The following is a 16,747-nucleotide window of genomic DNA, read 5'->3' as shown; positions in this document are numbered from 1 at the left end:
GTTTCCACTTGACTCAAATTTGAAGTTTTAGCAAAACCTTCTGAATCTTCCAGAGGAATAATTTAGTACCAAAATAATAAGTAGTCCATAAAAGTACCATGGACAGTGAAAATAAAATTCTGAATTCGTTAAGTAGAAACTAACACAACCATAATGTTTGAAAACATTATAAAACGTCAGAAATTTAATTTTTAATGAAACAAGGCCTCCTCCCCCTGAAGCTATGCACTTTCTGGTAGAAATAGGCGACAAATTTAAAAAAAGAAATGAACCACTGGGGTGATTTCTTTAAAAGAGCAATAAATAAAATGGGTTACAAATCAGTAGAAGCCAAAGCAAATGCCACAGAACAGCTTAAGCGGGCGTAACTTTCCTCTGAAGATGTCAACACACAATTAATTTTTGAATTTTACGGAATAGTGCTGTCAAATTGAACTAATTAGTTTTGTTTATTTGATTCTACGTGGCAACACCGACGAAAATGTGATTATGCCCTAACGACTGTATAATTTTGAAAAAACACAAAGAAAAATCTTATGAAATAGCGTTTATCAGGTCTGGATAAGCCTAAGGTGAGTCCAGTGAGTATTCTTTTCTATTTTGATGCCCAAAAAGAGGATTTAAAAGGTATAGCTACCCTTTGACGGGGTAGTTGTCTTTGGGAATCAACAGATTGCCACTGTTTGAATTTCTGAAGAGGAGTAGGGTCATTATATCGCACTAATTATTTTTGCTTATTTATTTTAACGGTTCAGCGTGGAATGGAACACCGAGGAAAGTTTTTTACCCTAAAAATTTCATAACTTTGATAAATCTTAGAAAATTGTAGTTTTAAGGTATGAATAGACCTAGGATTTGTCCTGTTGTCTATGTCGTTGCGTATTTTTTATGTCGATATCATTTGTACTTTAAAATTATTATTATTACCCAAAAACAGAAAAACAAGAAAAAAAGCAATTTCATTTACACAATAAGTTTCAAAGCGAAAAAGCCTTGTAGTCTGGGACCCAACCGAAGGAATGTGCTCTATTTCAGTTTGTGAGTGGTCAGTGAAATGACCAAGATTTTTCTGTACCAAAGGACAGAGCATGACCTGATGATCCCGAGAAGGCCCGCTATACCTGTGTCAGACGCTGGCATCAGCAGCTATATCAGTTCAAAGTTGCCTTTTCGCTTCTTTTTTTCTCGGCTAGCAACGCCATCTTGAGAGTACAAGATACATGCCCTAAGTAGGAAACGTTATTGTCGAGGGAAAGTATCTGGATAGAATGATCCCACAAAAGCCAACAAGCTAATTTCATTATCTCATACATCCAGCATTTATCAGTATTTGCCAGCGTGTTTCAGGCTTCATCAGTGATTTATAAAGTGTAGTGTATATAGCAAGCATAGCCTAGTATTAGTAGGCTATAGCATAGTAGTAAGCTATAGCATAGTAGCCTAGTATTTCAGGGGTTGACAACCTTTTGCATCAGCTTCCTGTTCAGTTCCGAGCACAGTTTATAGAATTAGCAGTATGATCATTCCCTATCTCACCCGTTATAAAATTAGTGACTTACAAATAAAGTAAACATACTACTTGATGCCCTTTTTATGCTCTTAACCAATATAATAATCATTTTTGTCAAAACGAATTTTCTCCCCCCCCTAGGCTATATATACCAATTCAGGGTATATATTTGCACATTAGAGGGAGGGGGTAAGTTTTAAACCTACCTCTCATTTGTATCAGAAATAAACTTTACCCCCACTGCCCTAATGTGCAAATATATACCCTGAATTAGTATTAATAGGAGTGGGGGTAAAATTCCTTTCTGATAAAGAGGGGTAGAATATAGAAAATAGAGGGGTATTGTCTGGGTGACAACTATCATGATGAGAAAGTATAAATTCAGGAATCTAAAAGTTTCAGTTGCATTGACATGCTTCAGGATTTAGTTGTAATAGCACTATTTCTTACATTTAGAAACAGTAGGCTAACAAAGGGGGAATAATTGATAATTTTTTTTTTTTTTTAACCTTGTTTCCATCAGGGGCATAGCTCCAGTATTGATAATATTCTACTTAAGCTACTTTTGGCTATCTTGGATAGGGGATAAGTTAGGAAAATGAAACTTTCAGGGATGGGTCTACAGGCTAAAGTATGTCCTGGGAAGGTATTCTGAAGTACCCACCTCCACTCCTCCCTCTAGAGGGTCCTGGCCTTTGATTTTGAGTGAAACCTTGCAAAAAAGATCTTCTGCTTGAATTAATTAAAACAACAAAATTTTCAGCTTCACAACTTTGCTCAATCCCAAGCATTAAGGTTTTAAAGATATGCAAATACATTTCATATATTAAAAAAAAAATTAATATGGCTCAAAATTCTACTCAAATAACAGGAATTATATTTTCAGAACTAAAGCCAGAGAATAAGAAACCAGTAACTGAAAATTAAGGTAAAGAGTTGTTTTGTCAAATTTCAATAGGTTCTACCTGTCATGTAGGCAAATTTCAGGACCCTTTAGGGGGAGAAAGAGTGGAGGTAGGTACTTCAAAATACCATCCCAAGACAAACCTTAGCCTGTAGATCCATCTGTCTTTTTGGTAAAATTCTACTTTCGCTACTTTTGGCTATCTTGGATAGGGGTTAGGTTAGGAAAATGAAACTTTGAGGGATGGGTCTACAGGCTCAAATGTGTTATGGGACGGTATTCTGAAGTACCTACTTCCACTCCTCCTTCTAGAGGGCCCTGACCTTTGATAACTTTTAAACATCTGTGTGTTCTGAAAGTGAAACCTAATGTAAGTCTATCGGATCCAGCTATTTTGCGCCCCCCCCCCCTAAAAAATCCTGGATTCGCCCCTGAAACCATCCCACCTATTCCACCAGTTATTAGAAAAAAAAAATCCTTATTTTCACAAATTTCATCAACCACCCGCTCCCTTTTTTATAAAATCCTACATAGGCCAGTTGAGTCCACTGTATGTAAATAATAGATTAAGTCATAATTTGTATATAAATAGCCATCCCCCTAGTGATTTCGAAACAGTGGAAACGTACTCCCGAAGAATGTTGAAACAGTGGACGTATACTTTTTTGGATGTTCGAGAAATTCACGTTGTAGATGACAGATATGATGGTTTATTTGGGTATCGAGATGCCGCTGGAAATCATGTCAGCTTGAAAGACAGCAGCGGTTGCCACGAGCACAGAGGTGCGAACGCTAGAGCACAAATATTGCTGGGAAGGAATACAAAGCTGTTCAACTGGACCTCCATCTTGGCAAGTTCGAAGACAAAAAGTCAGCTCCTTGAGGTTCTCTTTGAGATTTGTGAAGGGTCTGTGGATCTCGTCAAGCAAGGTGTGACACTCTATCTCTCGGGAGGCTTTTCAGATCGGATGAAAGTTGCGAAATTGCCAGCAAATGTGAGTGCAGAAGATTACAAAGAGCGTCTCAGCTCAGACCACGAAGAAGCGGACACAAGGATAATTTTACATGTCCTTGATGCTCTAGGGAGAAACTTCAAGGAGATTGCTGTGCTAGCAAATGACACTGACATGGTTGTTGGACTTCTGTATCACTGCTGTCAGCTATATGAAAAGAAGGAGCTGGTTGATCATGCCATATATGTGAATTTTCAGAAGTATTCTGTGCCAATTCACCAGCTTTGTGAAGTCCTGCCGAACAGTCTGCTCAGTTGCCTGCCAGTGGTCCACTGTGTGACTGGGTGTGATGCCGTCAGCTATTTTTATGGCAAGGGCAAAAAGTCAGCTATGAAAGCAGTTGAAAGATGGAACCTCTATGAGGATGTACGGAACGTGATTGTGAGGCTAAGGTGCGACGATGCCCAAGCTGGCTTGGAAGAATTTATATCTGCCTGCTGAAGGGTAGTCGTAGCAATGTACGGCAAAGACCCTGTTGATTTCAGGTCTTTGAACGATTTGCGCATTCACCTGTACCCGAGAAAACGGTAACTGAAATACTTGCCTCCGACAGATGACGCTTTTTCTTTTCACACTATGCGTTCTTTGCTACAGGTCAAATTCCTTTTGGAAGCGAACTTGCCAAGGCCTTCGCCAGTTGACCCTACTCGATTCGGCTGGACTTTTTCGAAAGGCAAAATTTGTCCAGTTCCAATGGGGGGAGATCCTTTCCCACAAGGTACCAGTCCTGAATACTGCCTTTGTCGAACTTGCTCTAGAGCCTGCCCATGTGTTGACAAGAACAGAGTCTGTGATTTGTTGTGCCAGTGTGCGGGAAAATGTAACGAATCAGCAGATGAGTCCTCAGAAGACGAGTTTTGAAATTTGGACAATTCGTTCTTATATGTAATAGCCATTTGTTCTTTTAGTTGTTTCATTTTGAGTTAAAAGTTTCTTAGCTGTTCAGTTTCTCCTCTTCTCTGCTGCGAGGTGAATTTGCAACGTTTCCTGTATTAGGTTTCTAGAATAGATGCATTTCTGGCTTTACTTTGACACTTACACATTTTATTCGTAGCTAAAAGCTGAAGAAACCTAAAACTTTGATCTTACAACGACACGCCAACATTTCTCAACAATATAGCGGTCGTTTCCGTAATCAGCATGGTCAGTTACGTTGGGTCCAACCTCCGTTTCGCGGTCATCTCGCAGACCACACCGGTGTCAGTTTTCAGAGGCTGGGTCCTAGACTATTGTAAATACAAATAATCTAACCACATACTTTATGCTTTATATATTAATATAAAACATCGACTATTTAAAATATCTTAAAACAACAGAACTGTTTACCAAATCCAGAAGCTTCTAAGGTATCTCACAATGTAAATATAAACTATTGCTTTATACAGTAGATGTTGCTGTAAAACACAGATGTTAGCAAGTCTCAAGTTTGACCGGCTACTCCTATGACTCGCCAAAGTAAAGGGCTCACAGGTCGAAAAGTATGATTAATAGATAAAAACTTGAGACCTTGTCAAACTCACTCTTGTTTTTGTAAGCATTGTATTGAGACCCGGTAGAACTAGATCAGGGAAGAGCACAATTTTACCAGAAATATAACCTATCGCATTATGAGTTATCATTTCCTTATCAATAGACTAAAAAAAGCGAGCAACAACTCACTTCAACCCCTAACCACTCAGCGTTTCTACTTGCGCGGCGTTTTTAACTGCAATTTTCCTAACTTTTTGAGTCACTAGCCACAAATTTCAAAAAGGATTTCTGAGTCACTAATCGCAAATATTTACGATATAACCCTACTTAAATCTTGGTTAAACACCAAATCTGCAATTAACTTACTTCCTACCTTAACCGCTGCAATATTGTTCTCGTAAATAGTTCTAATCACTTTCACATGCTTATCTATAATACCCTAATAGGGTATAATAGGTTTATTATACCCAATGTGCAATCAAATTGTTGTTAACCTTCCAATATTCATGACATGACACGGCTAAAGATTTCTGAGCCAGTTGATTGAAGAGCGAATAACAAGATACGTACTAATGAGTGGTATGCCTTTAAATTAATTAGGTTTGACCATACGACTTGTAACCACAAGGCGGTCTCCAGAATTTCAAGATCACCAAGAGTTCCACCTTGGATTCTATGTTTTCTGGGGGATGAATTTATTGAACATTCCAGCAAGACAGACACAGCATATGTTTACAGCAGCCCAAGACAAGCAATGAGCAGTTGGTAAGTCACTTTTTGCAAGTCAAGGATCCGAAATATCAAAAATACGTTTATAAAGGTACTGATCACAAACAAGAACTTAAAATTGCAATACATGCCTCCTAAAACCGAATTATATAATCTAGCCTTGCTTTTTTTTCTTTTTAGTAAGGCTTTTAATTTCCATGCCATTGTATATGGAGTTTCTTGATTTTGCTCATTACAAGACGAATGTAAAAGATTTACTCATCACTCTCACAAGATTAAGCTTGGCTTTATGGAACTTTTGGACTAGCCCGTACGTACATGGAGGCCTTGGGACCCGATCTCCCAAATTATAAGATTCCCTAGAAATTTTGTAGACGAACTTATCACAGCAAATTATCGAATTTATCAAATTCATGGAATCCACAAGTAAAACACGCAACAAGCTATGAGCCGTATGTATACCTGGCCACTCAACATGTCTACTTACTTAAACTGTACCTTTCCAATTATTTGGACATCGCAAATATCACTGAGAGTTTTTGAAGACACTTATTATAAATTGCAATATGGGCACACTAAAAAAACGAGCATAGAGCCTACAAGGTAATTACTACTACTAACAACTCACCGCAGCACCAAGCCGCCTGAGGCCAAAACAGCTACGCACACTCCTCCTCCATCCCAATCTATTCAAAGCATCTCTCTTTACACCCTCCCAGGAAGTTCTCATTTTCCTTAAATCTTTCTTTATGACATCCTCCCACCCAAACCGCAGACGACCTGCTTTCCGTTCAGCCCTTGGCGGTTTTCGAGTCAAACTAAGCATAATTAGAGTTACAAATTGAGTGTCAAATATTTATACGATTTATGGTCATCACTGCTATGTACAACCTTTAAATAGCAGGGAAGAATGCTTATAAAATCATTAGTCGGTTGTCAAAATGTTATATCTCCACTCCGAAATTATAACTTATATGCTAAGTATTTTTTTTTAAACAACTCGGTCTTATTAAAAAGACTTTCCTCCAATATTGTTGGTTTTATGGCACATGAATTACAAAGGGCCAATTGGCAAAAGCGACAGATTATAAACACATACATTGATACACACTGAACCAACTCTTGGGCGAGGTCGAAGTTTCTTCTAGGAACAGTGGGTCAAAACACACAGAAGGTGTACTTTTGGCTACAATTATCTCTGGTCCTTTGGACTAATCTGTAGGGTTTCTTCTTAATATCCCTGCTGTGTACTGGTATGCAATCATTTCGTTTTTCTTTTTTTTTCTTTTTTTATTTTGAACAAAAAACAGTTACATATTTGAAATACTGGCTTCAAAAGTAAGCACGGTAAACAGCTTTTTTTCTTTTTTGACTTTGATAGGCTGTTATTTTAGTAAACATATTTTATGCCCAATTGCGTTAGTTCGGGGAGACTGGAGAATCCCCTTTGAATCATCTGAAGGAATTTCATGGATACTTCTTGATATACTCCATCGCCCAGAAGTTTCTTAAGCTAAAAAAAACCCTTCATTTAAAATTCATTTATTATTAGCCTGTACTTTTTTTGTTTGATCATGATTTTCTTGCAACTAAAAAATTTTAACATCGGGAATCAGTCTGTTGGTATTGTTTCCGAAACTGACCTGTGAAAGGAGTAAAATAATTAATAAATTTAATATAAGTAATATCGATTAATGATTAATAAATTTATTACCCGCACATACAGTCGCATAAAGGTAAAGGTAAAAGCTATAAGAAAAAACTTTAAAACATATACACAAATGACCAATACATTATCAACACAAAAAATTGGATAAGACAGTGGTAAAAGTACCAAGGACATCAAAATGAAAACAAAAAAAAACTCTCCATGGTTAACACAACCAAATCGTGAAAGAGGCAAGCGGAGTCTTGTTTACAAATAAGCTCAACCGACGTTTATACCAACTAAATCGTCTGGAGCTGATCGTCAAATAATACAATAGCCTGTAGAATGATACATCCATTGTGTTCAGTTTGGCTATTGAGAAAATATAGGCTAGTGGGAATGTGTAAAATTAAATAATAAAAGAAACAATTTCAAACATAAGAAAATAAGGATTCTATTTGTATGCCCATAGGCAGCTAAAGGGATATCTATAACAGAGTCGAACATCATAAATGGTCTTTCTGAAAAGATGTTTTTGCAGTTGAATCAAATTATTTGAAATTTTGATTGATGCTTAAAGAGATGAGAGCTGAATCCATGACCCACCTGTCCATGTCCATGTCCTGTCCATGACCCACCAAAGTATTGCCATGCCTCATGGCCTACGTTGAGAATCCCGGCTCTAGATGACGGGGCTTACTGCCATCTTGAACAGTGGCTGAGTCAAGAGAATCAGACGCTCAGGACTGGATTCAGAAGCTAAATTACTTAATAGTTGGGACATAAAACGAGAGAGAGAGAGAGAGGAGAGAGAGAGAGAGATAGAGAGAGATTCAAATTTTTTTTTAATAATTTATGAAGATTCTTTTTAAACTAACATTCTGAAGAATAATGAAAAACACGTAGAATAATGAACGTAATAAATGAGCGTCAATTCACGAAAATGCAGGGGGGGGGGGAGGGCGGAAGGGACAAAATTTTTTCTTTTTAAATTCCTTTAAGTTATCAAAAATTGTAATTTTTGGATCAAGAGGGTGGGGTATTTTTTTTTTTCAATGAAAATATTAAAAACGGTTGTTGTTTTTTCAAAACCTAGGGGGCAGGAATTTGACTTTTTTTTTATTTATTTTTCTTCAAGAACACTAATAAAGGTGTCTTAAAATCCCGAGGAGGGGAAGGGCTATTTCCTACCAACCCCCTCCTTCTAATTGGGATCCCTGACAGTGGTCACAAGGCGAAGTAAACTTTGGCAGGAATACATCTGGACTTTGGGAATTAGTTTCTCTTACTTAGCCTATTTACTTACTTCTGTATTCATGCTATCAATTTTCAGCTCTCCAATCTTTCCATTTTTTCCACCCCGGCTAAGAACAATATGAGTTTGTTTGGGGCCACGCTTTCTACCAGGGTTGCTCAGTTCATTATCAGTCACTGCAGCTAGAAGAACATTCCGATCAGCACCATCTCTTTCGTGCATGAGTAAGTGGCGTTTCATGTCTGAGCGCATTCGAAACGTCTTGAAACAGATGGCGCACATATGAGGGCGTTCACCTAAAATTATCATCAATAGAAAGAGATTGCTTTGGATCGTTTTGTGTTACAGCTAAAATTCAGGAATTTATTCGAGATTTGTTTAAATAAACACTAATGATGTCCTGACTAAGCATCGACACTGTTTCTGTATAACCTGATTCTGTTTTTCGAAAAAACAAAACAGAAACAGGTCATCTGTTTTTGTCAGGATGTTTCTGTTCTGATTTTATTAACCTGCTTTTCAGTTTCTGTTTCTTTACCTGTTTAAGTGTGGTCTAGTGAAGGAATAACAACGAATAAGGGTCCAGAGAGGTAAAAGGCTGAGCGTAACGTTAAAGGTTGAGCTAACTGATCTTTTCGACTTTTGGAGTCAGAATCACATCCCGGAGTTCACTGCATGTTTTTTCAATCATCTTGTCGTCCCTACCCCTACCTACCAAAAACTCAGCGCAGCACCAAGCCGCCTGAGGCCAACACAACTAAACACGCCCCTCCTTAATTCCAATCTATTCAAAGCCTCCCTCTATACATCCTCCCATGAAGTTCCCATTCCCCTTGAATCTTTCTTCATGACATCCTTCCATCCCAACGTCGGACGACCTGCTCTCCATTTAGCCCTAGAGGAATAGCATCCCTCTAGGAAATTATAGGCTAATAAACGACACACCATCCGCATTCTTGTAATCCCTGGTGCGAGTGTACCCAGTGAGCAGCCATTTAGCGTTGCTGGCTAATTTTTTTGCAAGCAATATGCGAGGGAACTGACTCAACCCTCAAAAATAGAATGCTTCTAAGTGAAAAGTTCAAACTTTGTAACGAATGAGCTAGTGGAACAGCAACTGTATAGTTTTCTTGGATACTTCTATCGTAGTAAAAAGACGTCAATATCCCTTTTTCTATGGAAGACAAGACAAGAACGGAAATATAACGTTAAAATTGTCGCTTTCTGCTTTTCAACTGACTAAACCCGAGGGTCGGTATGTCGCAAACTGGTTGAATAAATTATGAATTTCTAGTTTTTATCCATTTTATTCGGAGCTGTTGTGCTTTTGCATTCGAAAGAAAAGTTTGTTCCTTTTATTTCATACTCTGTTGTTCAACATCTTGGAGTTGCAAAAACGAAATTGTGCTGTGTCAAGGTTCTTTAATAGGTTTCAGAATCAGCGGTAAAGTCTAGGTCATATAGTATGTGCAGGAGGTTGATTAAAAAAGAGATGCATTAGTGGATGCGGGATTTTTTCAATGCGGTTTCTTTATACTAGCTTTGGAACGGCAGGGTATAATATCACCCAGTATAGATGACACGATGGGACGTCCTGAAAAAGAGAAAGATAAGCGAAAACATGTCACCTATTTTTGATGGGCCTGTTTCTATTCCGTTCTGTTTTTTTTTTGCCGAATTTAATTCTGAAATTATGAAAATGTTCTATTTCTCTTCTTCGATTATCCCTTCTCCATATTATGCAGTGGTATTTGAAGGGGATGCAGTTATGTTAAGTAATTTGTTAATAATTGGTAAATAAATAAAGTAAATAAATAAGAACATCATTTTTCGCAAAAATATAACCAAGTCTAATCATACTGTCTAAAGACAGTATCCCCTTATCCACGGATAAAGGTTATTTAATTATTATATTTTCTTTATTACTGTTATGTTAATTCCTTAATATTTAAATCTTCTATTTTGGCCGCAATGTTAGTCCATTTTATGCATTATTAGCATTTTGAGGGCTGAAGTTGTTTGTATCTGCCATCTTCAGCCCTACTGCCACCTTCAGCCTATAGTTGTGAACCTACTTTCAGGAGGTAAATTTCAGAAATTTTCACATATTGGGTCTGTCTTCACTTATAAGGTGAGTTTCAATTAAGTTTTACGGTTTATCGTAATTTTCGAAATCTAGGATGCACAGATTTATCATTTTTTCAATGAAAATTCCTCCCCGCCCCCAAACAATAAAGCTGTATTTATGGTTATTCATTTTTAAACAATAATGGGCTTCAGATGAAGCCTTTCAGTTAGCAGTTTCCTATACCCACAGTACTCAAGCCCGTAATTAACGGAACAATGACACTAGGGTTCCGTTTTGGGGAAAAAAAAAAACACGAAAAAATCAAGATATTGATCATTTTTAACTGGAAACACTAATTGGAAGATCAGGATTACGAATATAATGACCCCTCGATCGTTGGACGAATGCCAAAAAGCAGAACGCATTTCAGAGAAGAATGAGAATGAGTCTGAAGATTAGGAGAAGAATTTTCCTCTATTTTCGACCGCACAAACAAACCAGTAAATAACTCTATTACTGAAACCATGCAAAACTCAAATTACACTGGGGTAAGAAAGAACAATTTTCTGAAGAAACAAAGTTGAAAAAGGCAAGGATAAGTTTTGTCACCATTACACCATCTCCAAAGTAGAGATACACGCTTGCGATCAGACTTCAGGCATAGAAAAACCGTATATAGACTCCCCCTCCCCCATATGATTATCGAAAAGCCTCTTGAGAGTTAGACTTTCTAACTTGATCAATCACAGGCTAGTCTCTTCAGAGACACTAACAACCCATTGTATAACATCACATGATTGTTTCAAATTAGTGAGTGGCTGGAAGTTACCGATACTAACTATTATATAAAGTAAGATTACTATTCTATAGCAATGAAACTTACCTGTGTGAATCCGTCTGTGATTGGTCAAGTAGGTGGCGGCCCTGAATCTTTTGTGACAAAATTCACATTCATAATTCCTTTCTCCAGTGTGACATCTGATATGAACAACCAGGGAATATTTCCTTGCAAAGTCCTTGCCACAGTACTCACATTTGTAGTTTTTCTCGTTAGTATGAATTGAAGTGATGTGATAGTTGAGGTCACCCCATTGTCTGAAGCATCGATCGCAGTGAGGGCACTTATAGGGTTTTTCGCCCGTGTGTATCCTCATGTGAACCTGCAATAGCAAATTATTTTTGCAATTATATAATAATTACTTTACATCTTACTTTACAGTAAGATATTGTCTTAATATTACTCTTCTTATTTTACCCGAATACAAATATGTAAACAAAAAAGGGAAAAAATACATAGATAATATAAATAGAATATAAATATAAATAGAAAAAGACTGCTACCATCAGATTTTTTTTTTGAATTCAGATTTTATTTTGATTAAAAGGCAATCAATAATGAGAACTCGAATAAATCTAGCTATTTGTTTCACCCTTTAGTATCTCTATTTAGATCTACTTTGAAGGTTTTGTTTCACATTTCCCACTTATTTTATAGAAATTTGTAGAATCTTTGTTTAGCGCCCTAGTCCTTTTTTCTCCATGAGGACCAAATCTATCTGAGGATTCCTTCAACAGTTGCTTCAACAGACACGTAAAACTTAGAAACCCACTTAAACATCTTTAAAGAGGGATTTCATTCCTTTTATACGATAGGAGTGGAGTCAATATGATGACTGCTAAGACTAGTAGCACATCAGCAATTGCTGCCACGAAATATTGTAAAAAGAGAAAAGCCCTATCTTGACCTTAACCAACCAACTAATATCTTAAAAACTCGAAACAATTATTAGGGGTATTTTTAAGTTATATATTGAAATATTTATCAAATATTTCAAAGGACGGCAGTTGTTTTCTTCTTTTTTTTGTTTTTCTCTATAGGTTTTTTTTTCTTTAACCAAATAATTACCATTAGCACATTATATAGACCTTCATCTAGCAATCAGCAGCAACGTGGAAAAGATTTAATATAAGTAATCCCTAGAAAGCCATATCTGAAAATAGGTACCAAGGACATTAAAGTAAGCACATTTTTTACTTCAGCGACCCTCCTATACATGAAAACACTGGTTTTCTAAGATCTTCCCTTTTTCAAAATTATGAAGTTTACTGGGCAGTAAGACATTATATAGAGCGCTACCATGTTTGAGCTACGAAATAAATAAGCAAGGCTAATTACTTAAATTTGACTAAACTTTTTGTCAACAAAATATTCAAACTTTAAGAATTTGTTGATTCCTAAAGACATAATACACATACGAAGGAACGCTACAGCTTCTTATGTCCTACCATATGTCTCTTAGCCTATTTGGGCTGACTTTTCACCCGCGTCTTTAGTTTTAAATTTGACACCACTATTACCAACAACGGCATAACTACACACGGAAGCCTATTTGAAAATAGGCTCTTATTTAAAGCCTGTTTAAAAACAAAAACAAATGAAAAGCGAATTTTCCAATTTTTTTAAAAATAAATACGGTTGTGTAAACTTCCAGCTAATAAACTCAAACAATCAGATTCCATTTTCATCGTCCTTGGTACGTTGAGGTGTTTCGACCGTTTTATAGGGTTTAATTTACTACAGTCAAATCTCGATACCTCGAACCTCGAATTATTTTCAGTCCGCTACGAAAAGCTTGACCAAGTCCAAAAAAAAAGTATGCATAACTCGAAATAATTTTGTGGTTATGTTTTACCTCTGTAAGTCAAAGTGACCCAAAAATATCTCTAACTCGAAACTCAGTAGATCTGTCGTCACTTAATTTTCACTTTACCTCCAAAAATAAAAGTTTACCTCTGTATCTCGAAGTTTTTTTCAACGGACCTCTGTTAGTCGAAATCCCGGTATGCAGCCTACAACGTGTAAATTTTGATATGCATTAATTTTATTTAACATATTTTTGTATCAGATTCGGTTCATATTCAGGTATCGATTTCCTAAGTCAAGTTTTAATATTTGAAAGTCAAGTCTTGATATGTCAAGTCTATATACACTAATAAAGATATTATTAACTTTGTAGTGGCTGTAGGGATTAAATTTAGCAATTTTGTGCCTTTGTAGCTCAAATTTTCATTTGGCTTTCCTCTATAGGTCGTTACTTTTATAAGTCGAATTTTATTTAGAATAACCTCTGAAACTCGAACTATGCGTGACTCGAAGAAAAATCATGGTCCTGTGAATTGCGAGTTAGCTAGAGTCGACTGTATTATTCAACTATATACAGTACTTACAAATTACTGTTATTTTCATTCGGCAAGCAAATAGGAAAATAAAATTACCTTGAGGGCCCCAGTTGAGAAAAACTTCTTTCCACAAACTTCACAAACATGAGGTCTCTCGCCAGTATGGGTCCTCATGTGATAGTTAAAAGTTGTCTTATAGTCGAAATTACGATCACAAATCTGGCAGTAGTAATATTGCTTCGGCTTCTTCACTGAATGATTTCGACGCTTATGCGCATTAAGAGCCTCACGAGACTTGGCAACAATGCCACAGAGCTCACAAACTGCTTCTGTTTCGCTTACAATATCTCCTTCTTGAGTAGATATGGTTGTTCTAAATGCTGATGCTGAGGTAGATGGCAATAGGTGATCCATTTCCATATGCAGCCTCAAAGAAGCCAACTCTTCAAATTTCGCCTCACAACTTCCTACAAAATATAGTTGAAATAAACATAACATTGATTTTACCTCCCAAATAGAAAATAGCTGTAAATGGTGAAACCACAACAACAACAAAACAACAATAGATGACAATAATAGAAAAAAATAATAGTAAAAAGAAATAAAAAAATAGTAAACCACATTCCGAATAAGAATAAGATATTTTTCATAAGAATAAGAATAGTAAAAAGAAATAAAAAATAGTAAACCACATTCCGAATAATAGAATAAGATAATTTGAAACCTCCGAATCTAGACTCAAAAGTAAAAAAAAAAAAATATTCTTAAAATTCTGAACCTATGGACATCCGAGCTTATGACAAATAGCCTTGTTTCTTCATCAAATTTAGTAGCATATGGACACTAGTAGTAGAGAATAGAAAAACTATTCTAGTCCTCAGAATTTAGATTTGAAAGTAAAAAACAAGAAAACTTTCATTTTAAAATGTCATATTTAGAAAAAAATTGCTATCAAACTATTTTTCTAATCTGTTTCCAATCTTTTTCTAATTCATTTTTCTAAACTGTTTATTCGTAATTTGCAATATAATTCACCTTATTAGCGTAATTCGCAATATTCATAATTCACCTTAATTTCACAATTATAATACAAGCTAAATAAGGAATTAACTTATCAATATGAAGACACGCTTGAATCAGGTTTCAATTTAACTATATGGGCAATAGGGTCTGAAATACTTTATCTCTAATACCAATCCCAGTAGAATTTCTCATTTGAACATTTTCAACTCTAATAAGAATTATCTCTGCTTTATTTACTTATCTTTATTTAATCGAATAGTTTTTGTTTGGCGCGGGGAGAAGGGGGGGGGGTACGCGTGTCTCTTATTGTAGGTCATTGATTAATTTGTGCTATGCCAACAATTGTTTATATTTATTGATAGTTCTCCTTATCTAGAAGCTTTTATTATTTAAGAAATTGTTGTTAGCCCTGTGATAAACTTTGTGAATTATACCTTTTTGGCATAAGCACTCACTTAGTTTTGTATTTATATTTGATTTTTCACATACTAACTAATGTTACAAATGACATGCCACAAAAAGCGAGCTCCCCCTCACTTTCCATGTCCTTAGTTGCCACAAAAAAAAACCCTAAGATGAGTTTGGTATCTCACCCAAAGTATGCCAAGAACACCAGGCATTTCATAGTCCAAGAACAAGTTTCATAGTCCAGTCCAAGAACAATTTAAAAATTTGAAAGATCGCAAAAAAAAATAAAAAACTTAAATCAATAGATTAAGTATCGATAACGATTTAAAAATCGATAAAAATTAAAAAAATCGATAATATTTTCACGAAAATAGTTCAACCCCTAGCTATTTATAATTCAAAATTATATTTATAGATTTCTAATCGGAACAGTAGAACGGGGAAAGTATTCAGGGTTCTGATGACAATTTTGATTATTTAAATAAGGTGAATCGAATAGCAGACCTTAGATAAAAGAACCGCCTCAATAGGCTCTTATAGTACTACTATGATGAGACCCAAACGATATAGGAAAATGAAAAATCCCCCTTCACACGTGTGCTTTGGTAGACATTGATTTTTGGCTATTATAACTTTGGAGCAACTAGCCTTCCTTATAAAAGAAGAAGTAGATTATGATTTATAGGTAATGATTATTTCAAGACAAGTATAGCTACGCATGCATGCAGATTGGACTTACGAGAAATCTTTGCCACGGGGCTTGGTAGGAATTAAAGGATGAAGTCAGTCAACTGGGCGATTCAGAACTGGTTTATACAAGTCTAATGCTCAAACAATAACTATCCTTAACTATACACTTACGGTGCTATTATTGTACAAAAATTAAAGCTGAAAAAAAACATTAGACTTTAAAAGCTTGCAACTTTATCGGCTAGCACCTTTTGAGAAAGGCTCTAACAGGAAGATTTCTAATTTATCCTGATAAGATAAAATTTATTTTCAAATGTCTATCACAAGTTCTAATTGAGCCGAATTCCCTCCATATATCCATTAAGAGAGAAAAAAAATGAACAACCAATATAGCAAGACAAAAGTAAAAAGCATAAAAATGGTCAATAAAATTTTAACACATTAAGAAAAAAAAGCATCCACGTCCAAGAACTAAATTGAACTATATGCCGTTAATGGTAAAACAGAACAAAGGAGAAGGGGAGATAAAACGATAATAAATTATTACAAACAACTATCATAGGTTAAAAAAATAGCCGAATTTGTATTCCAAATAAAAAACAATCGAAATCAAAATTTCAATTAACTGTCAAAATGAAATATTTACAATTAAATAAAGGACTATGTAAACGACCACGTTAAAAAAGATATAGAGCTCAAATAAGTATAATAAATACACAAAATAAAAGTGGCCATAGAAAAAAGAGTGAGCATTATTACTGCAATCATCAACTAAAATAAGGGACGAGGGAGTTAATTTGGGTTCAGGACACACATCAGGAATTATTAAATTGTTCCAGAATAAAGTGG

General features: G+C 35.8%; 1 protein-coding gene across 2 annotated transcripts in view; it reads right to left on the bottom strand.

Annotated features, from left to right (window-relative positions):
- LOC148944999 (uncharacterized) overlaps nt 1–16,747 on the bottom strand; it is a 47,606-nt gene that overhangs the window by 327 nt on the left and 30,532 nt on the right. For both annotated transcript variants that reach the window (XM_089098827.1, XM_089098826.1), the window contains exons 5-7: nt 13,874–14,244; nt 11,481–11,757; nt 8,581–8,825 (exon numbers count right to left, since the gene is read on the bottom strand). In XM_089098827.1, coding sequence (XP_088954953.1) covers nt 8,581–8,825; nt 11,481–11,757; nt 13,874–14,244 — 893 coding nt within the window. The remainder of the gene's footprint in view (nt 1–8,580; nt 8,826–11,480; nt 11,758–13,873; nt 14,245–16,747) is intronic.

This window comes from Artemia sp. Qi Xiang Cuo, chromosome 13, assembly GCF_049724085.1.
Source record: "Artemia sp. Qi Xiang Cuo chromosome 13, ASM4972408v1, whole genome shotgun sequence".
Lineage (NCBI taxonomy): Eukaryota > Metazoa > Arthropoda > Branchiopoda > Anostraca > Artemiidae > Artemia > Artemia sp. Qi Xiang Cuo.
Note: the sequence above shows the minus strand (reverse complement) of the source record. Positions and strands in the feature narration are given on the sequence as shown.